Source organism: Periplaneta americana, chromosome 12 (assembly GCF_040183065.1).
Source record: "Periplaneta americana isolate PAMFEO1 chromosome 12, P.americana_PAMFEO1_priV1, whole genome shotgun sequence".
NCBI lineage: Eukaryota > Metazoa > Arthropoda > Insecta > Blattodea > Blattidae > Periplaneta > Periplaneta americana.
In genome coordinates, this window is record NC_091128.1 from 41,281,520 (window position 1) to 41,288,933 (window position 7,414).

Here is a 7,414-nt window from a genome sequence, read left to right on the forward strand (position 1 = left end):
TAAGGATGTTTTTAGGTAGAAACCCAAAAGAGAAGCAAAATATTAAATATAGGAAAACATCTAAGTACCTTAAAGGCCGGAAAGTACGGTTTTTTTTTTTTTGAGTACGTGCAATTGAGAGCTTTTACCTTGTAAACTGGAAATTGCTTTTTTTTTTTTTCTAATGTTGGATGTGTTGTCCTTCTGACGTGATATAATAAATTACATGAGACTTAAGCGTACTTTTACAAATCAAGGCGAAGTACATGTCAATTTTCATAGAAGTAAAACATAGGTGTGATTACGGGAATGGGCGGAAAGTTGAAAGTTGCAGTCCGGTAGCCGGACGTCGTACCTGAAATGTAGAAGTTGATCTGCATCCAGCGTCGAGACGTGCAGACGTTACATACGAGCACTTGATTCACAAGACAAGACACACAAAGAAATAACAAGACATGTTTCGAAATGCATTGAACGACAAGTTTCTTTTTTATTTCGAGCGAATTAAAATTTTTCTGAATTATCACAGAATTACAATAAAAGAAACGTGTATCATGTATAATGCATCTCTAACGAACAACTGGTGGACATTGTTTGTTTGGAACGACCAGGCTCTTCCACACTCACAGATCTACAAGCTACGTCCTCTGAACGGTTCATGTCTCCCCACAAGTTTCTGTGACGTAGCAATGAATAAAAGTCTTCAAAATATCGAGAGCTTATACAATATTTCAAATTCTATTGGTAAAAAAATGGGAGAAAAAAAGAAAAACAACGGAAACAAAAATATATATATATACTACAAGTCTATTTAAATGAGATTTCCGAATTACAACGAGTGTTAGCACTTTTTCGGTTCCAATGAACTACCATAGTGCATAAGGTGAGACACACAGACATCAAGTTTCCACCCGCTCCTCGACACACGCTCTTTTGTTTAATAAGAATAATAAAAACTGTGGGATACACGATTAATAAAAACCAGGACAGACAAATGTGGATTGCGTTGTAGTGTGAAGTTATTCGTCCCAGTGCTCGAGAGAAAAGCGAAGTCAGAACCCCGTAGCCAGGCCTCGCGCCGGACCCCTGTCAAGAAATTAGTGTAAGAGTGGCGCCTTGTACTGAACACTCATGTGAGCATCGAAATGAGAGCCCAATACAGCCTTCCTATAGGGCTTATTACCCTTTACTTCTAGCATAAATCTTCAGTTCGCTTTCTGTGGTGCAGTAAAACTGAGCAAGATGAACAGTTTATAACTTATATTGCACAAGCCTGAATATCTAGGCCTATTTCTATTCCACCTAGTAGAGTATCATATGATTTTAAGAGCCCTTCATTTAATTCAGTCTCATAGGACAATTCTGATTATTGTCCAAAGAAAAATGTGATTAACTGAATAAACTGTTATGCCTCTGAATTTGTAGTTACGTAAACATAGCTTAGAATGAATAGAATTGCAATAGAATTTAATGTGAAAACATCACTACCTAGTTTACTGGAAGCCATTATCTTGTGTATTCGTTATGCTAACAGGACATGAAACTAATACTATTCCATAGAAATGAAGTCGAGGTATCTCAATCGCTACAGTGGCAACACTACAGACTCGAAGAGCTTCGGTTCAAGTGCAGGCGAAGGCGAAATGTTTTTTCATACCATCTCAACTTCCAGAACTACTCCAAGTTCCACTCAGCCGAGTATCAAATTGAGTAAGCCTACCGGATCTTTCTCGGAAGTAAAAGACAGCCGAAATGTGATGTTGACCATATCTTATTCTTTTGGCCTAACCACAGGCATAGCTCGGAATTAACGGGCAGGACTCGTGATCAAAGAATGTCCTAGGGCGTAGGTTCGAATCCCGTTTGGGCTGATTATCTGGTTAGTTTTTTTCCATATGTTTTCCCGACTGTAAACCGAATGTCAGGTAATTTTGGCCTCATCTCGCTATCACCAATTCCTTCGACGTTAGATTACCCCGCAGTTGATACAGCGTCGTTAAATAGCCGATAAATAAAAAGTATGGTCGAACCTTTAGCCTATTGTAGCCTATTTTGTTAATCTCAACAACATAGTTGGACACCTACCAGCATCCTCCTTCCAGAGTTTACAAGCCTCCCACTTCAGACATTTCCGATTTATAATCAAATATTGAATTATGTAATTTGTACATTGCATGAATTAAGTTTATCTGGTAATAAAGTAATATTGACTTATGACTTAACATTGATGTTTATCGAAACACAATACTATCACTGTTAAAATGTTTTACATCAGTAAATAAACACCTGGAGGATGACTCGCTCTCTTTCAGATATGCCTTATTAATCTGTGATTGCTGTTTAACATTGCTAAAGAACAGAGAGCGCGCTTGCTCAGATACGTTTTCTCCAAGTAGGCTACTCCGCCCGTTTCCTTTGAGAAAATAATTCCATAAACAGCATTATTATCCACAAAAAAAAACTAGGATAAAACAGAATCAGTAATTATGCTAACTTTAGTACAAACGTAAGCATAAGTGCTTTCTACATTTTGAAAAAAAAAAATCTTAAGAGTCCAGTCAGAACTTAGTTTAGTGAAAGGGACCGTAGTTCCAATCCAAATAACTTACATAGGACTATCTGAGATATGTAATTAACAAAAGACTGCACGGCAGTTTAAGTATCTCAAAATAATTCGTTTTGACTGGCATTTTAATTCTACCATTTCTCCATTATCTCATCATCAGCGTCATCTATAAAGCATCTCTGTAATTGACAAGAAACAATAATTTCAAATTCGCGCCTGGAAAGTTTCCACGTAGGTTGTAGGCTATATTCCTACGTAACATAGTAGCTCTTAAGTTCTCAATCAATTATGGCAACATTATTAAACAAATGTTTGACTAGCGTATTTAATTCATATCAAAAAGAGGAAAAATAGGCCTATATATTCCTAAACATTCTGAGATGGAACACAATGAAGCAACCAATTAAATGTGTACCAGTACTAGCTACTTTTCCATCTCTGACTTTGAAAATATAAAACCAACGATTCCAAAGCAAAGGAGAAATAAAATTCCTTTCAAAACATGACACAAAAACGTATGTCGCAATGAGAACAGATTTTTCTTTCAAAAAGGATTAAAATGAATTAAAATATTTTCATTTTTTTTTAAACATTCTACATTAAAACTAGTCTACATCTACGAGATTTTTCTATCTGTTTGCTAGTACTGTATTGACGCAAATGCAACGATTCGAGAGTGCAAATCAGCCATAAAAATTTGCAAATCAACATTTTATTAGATATCTGCTAATAGGGCCTAGGCATATTTAGTCTACGTAGAGCTCGATAACACAGAGATCGATTTCATTTTCTTTTTTATTTTATACGTATAGCCCCTTCATCCTTAATCGGGCATAGGCTTATCTTAAGCTAGTAATTTGATACTGGAGATAGGCCTACACACGGTAGTACTACCGTGATATGGGATCAGCATGACTCTGGACCTAATAAAAAAAACAATTTAAGGTAAATAGGCCTGTACGCGGAAGTCGAATTTATAGGCTGCCGTAGACTGTCTAAAAGTTGAGACAAAGATATTATTAGGGCCTATGACTATTATATTATTATTATTATTATTATTATTATTATTATTATTATTATTATTATTATTATTGTACCCTGATATTTTCGTAATAATAAATTACAACTTTCTCTACTTCATAGGGCCTACTAAAAACTTTAATAAGTTTAAAGTTCAAATTAAGACAGTTGATCTGGATCTAGTTCTTTCATAGAGGATGTAAACTCTCGCCTACAGTTCTAATAATAATCTATCCCTTTATCTGACATATTATGATAAAACACAATTAGAATATTAGACGGAACTGAAAACTCCTGTTGCAAAAAAGAACAATAATAATACATTTTGCTCTTACTTGTAGCCTAATGATAGGCCTATTTAGATACGATTTAAGTATGGATTAGACCTATTAATTAGAGCCATGTTTGATGCCAAACAACTGTCATAGGCTAATCAACATTTATCAGATTTCTAGGCCACCATGATAGCTCCCTAAACCCCTTCTTCTCAGACCATAGTCACTCTGTCATTCCGCCGACGTTGAGTAGCCTCTGTGCAGTTGAAGGAACAAATAAATTAGGGCCTAAGTATAAAATAAAAATTATATGTGAGGAATAGTGGAATAGTCTACAAATTTATTTCATGATAATATTAACTTCTTGTAGCTTTCAATAAAGAAGAGGCCCAGGTAGCCTATATTCGGAGGATCTAAGATTGGAAGTTACATTGTCACCGACTCCTGTGAGGTCTGTAGTGGGCGAAGTATCTTTGGAACTAGTTATTTCCGAATACTTTGGCTTTCCTTATTAATCTATTTTCAGCATTTCACTACAGTCATTTTATGCCTCAGTGTAATCTCAAGTCTGAAAAGGCGTCTTAAGTAACGAAGTGCAATTCCATTCTATTCATAAGAAGACAATTGGGTATTTCAATGCGTACTTAAACTTAACATGGTTCTAGGCAACGTCATAGCCTACTAGATCTATGTCATTAGGCTAATTTTACGAGTAAGCTTCTTTGGCCCCAGATAGGCCTATAACCAAGTAAAAGCATCTACAGCACAGGCCTAAGGGCCAGTAAGTTATTAGTTAGTTACCCTAATTGCCTTTGGAGGTTTCTTGCGTTAATCTATACAAGGTTATCCTCGAGTCAATAACAATGCTCACATAAGTTTACAGCGTCAAGATGTGACGGGCTATAGAAATAGGCAGAGCTTACTTTGTTAGATGTAAAATGAGAGAAATTGAATAATAATGAGCTATGAAATTACCAATCAATATATTGAGACTATGAAATTCCTCCATGGGCCAAAAGTGTGAGATTCCGTGTGGCCTGGCTAGCGACGGCTCTGGCTAGCGCCGCGACTCTGTTGGAAACGAAACTTTTGTCCTACCTTCAATACCACTTAAAAAGTTCAAAAACTTGATATTGTTGAGGGAGTTGATAACTTTAAATATTCGACTTATATAACATTTATGACACACGCAACGTATGTACAGAGATAGTCATCGTCAGTATAAAAACTCCAAGCTGTCCGGTGCCTGAGATTCACGTCTTAGGCCAGCGGGTACTGTCACAAGCTGGTGGCGCCCGCCGGGGCGTGGTGGTACAGGGGGCTCTGGTAGTACGAGTCCTGGGCCAGCGCCGCCCCCGAGTGCGCGGGGTGCACGGTGTTGGGCAGAGGGCTGAGCGGGTTGTAGCCCGCCGCGTACATCTCCGAGTACATCTTGATGTCGTTCTTGCTCTCCGCGGGCAGCAGGCGCGTGATGGAGAACGGGTGGTTGGCCACGGAGTAGCCGCTGGGCTCCTGCTTCAGGTGCGGGTGGTGCCCGCCGTGGTGCTGCAGCATGGCCTGGTGGTGCTCCGTGAGGGCCAGGTGCGGGTGTCCGCAGCGCCCCACCATGGCCGCCAGCTCCTCGTGCTGCTGCTGCTGCTGCAGGCTGTGCTGGCCCTGCGGGTGCTGCTGGTGCTGCTGGTGCTGGCCCAGGTGCTGCTGCTGCGACGCCTGCTGCGGGGGCGCCAGGCCGCACAGCTCGGAGCCCGCCTGGTGCAGCAGCCCCGCCATGGGGTCGCTCTCCACCTTGGGCGCGTGCAGCGACAGCATGGGCCCCAGCCCCGGGTCCCCGCTGGAGCCCGCGGACTTGTCCTTGTGGTGCCCCTCCTCGTGCTGCTGCGGCGTCTTCTTGCCGTCCGTCTGCGGCTGCTGCGTGGGCGACTGCTTGTGCGCCTGGCGCAGCGCCTCCTTCTTGTCGTCCTTGAAGCGCTTCTGGCGCCGCAGGTAGCAGCCGTTCTCGAACATGTTGCCCGAGTCGGGGTGCAGCGTCCAGAAGGAGCCCTTGCCCGGCTTGTCGGGGGTGCGCGGCACCTTCACGAAGCAGTCGTTGAAGGACAGCGAGTGGCGGATCGAGTTCTGCCAGCGCTGCTGGTTCTGCCGATAGAACGGGAAAAGGTCCATGATGAACTGGTAGATCTCGGACAGCGTCAGCATCTTGCTGGGCGCGTTCTGGATGGCCATGGTGATGAGCGAGATGTACGAGTAGGGCGGCTTGGCGTGCGTGTAGCTGCGGCGGTACGTCTTGTCGGCGCGCGCCCTCTGCAGCGCCGCGGCCGAGTTGGGCGACCCCGCGTCCCCGGCCACGGCGCCCAGGTCCCCGCGCCCTACCCCCATCGTCCCCACGGGCGCCAGGGCGCCGTTGTAGCCCTGTATCGAGCCCATGCCGCCCATGCACGAGCCCACGCCGTTCATGTTGGTCATGGGCGAGCTGTAGCCCATGCCGGTGGAGGACATGCAGCTGCCGTTCATGTTGATGGAGCCCATGGCGGAGCCCAGCATGTTGGAGCCGAACGTGGCCGCCGTCTGCGGGGAGCACGAGTTCATGGTCGTCATGGACACGCAGCTCATCGAGTTCATGCTGTACGTGGGCGTCATGGGGCTCATCGAATTCACCACCGAGTTGCTGCTCATGACGGCACCCCCGCCCCCGCCGCCGCCGCCCCCGCCGCCACCGCCCCCCGCCGACCCGCTGCTGATCGCCACAGAGTCCGGATACGAGAGCTTGCTGGACAGCATGGTCACGCCGAGGTACTCATGTTATCAGCGTCGACGATTAATTAGCGCACGCACTCCGCGTTATCGGCACTCACCGCATCTTGGCACAAATTTCTTGCACAAACACACACCGCAGCAACAGGTCCCGATGGGTGGGGTGCACACACACTATTTACTCGCAGCTAAAGAGTAACACTGATTGAAAAAACAAACATTCGTTTACTAACGACGACGACGACGGCGACGACGACGACGGTGGTGGTGGCGACGCTGTGTACAGATCACGTGGGGGCGTCGCTTCAGCTCCGAACTGCGTCTTGTTTGGCCAAGAGAGGGGGACGCACTATTTAGCTTTCGATGATCAAACTGAAGTGCCTTCTAAAGTTTGGAACATGAAATAGCAAATGGACATCGAGGGAGGGCAGGAGGGCGACCTCGACCGCGTCCCTCCTCCTCGGCCCCACCAACGCCGCGCCGAAAAACCATTCGCGTTTCGCCCCGCCCCTTCCAGACTGCGCGGAGCCAACGCGCGCCCGACTCCCGCGGATGCACTGCGGTTGCCATGGCGACGCCAATGGCGAGCGGGCGCGCAGAGGCGGGAGGCGGGGCCCCGCGCGCAGGGGCACGCCCCCCGGCTCCGCCGCTCCGCAGACTCGCCCAAGCGCTGCCCGCGGGAGAGCATGTAACTACGGGCCGGGCGATTTTTTCTCCTAGACGGTTATGTGCGCCGATTTTAGTGCAGGATTCGCCTACGGTGTAACGGCCCTGAAAAACACGGTGAAATTCAGCCACGTGCAAATAGCATGCCGTGTCCGCTCCA

The 7,414-nt window shown here is 45.3% G+C and overlaps 1 protein-coding gene across 1 annotated transcript; it reads right to left on the minus strand.

The window, feature by feature from the left end:
* Nucleotides 1–445: 445 nt before the first annotated feature.
* On the minus strand, nt 446–6,985 carry LOC138710328 (silk gland factor 1-like). The gene has a single exon (XM_069841140.1). It carries the CDS (start codon nt 6,613–6,615, stop codon nt 5,119–5,121), a length of 1,497 nt encoding a protein of 498 aa, XP_069697241.1. The 5' UTR covers nt 6,616–6,985; the 3' UTR covers nt 446–5,118.
* Nucleotides 6,986–7,414: the final 429 nt, after the last annotated feature.

What these genes read in the sequence shown, in the direction of transcription:
- LOC138710328 (XM_069841140.1), bottom strand. Translation starts at nt 6,615, where the DNA reads ATGCTGTCCAGCAAGCTCTCGTATCCGGACTCTGTGGCGATCAGCAGC.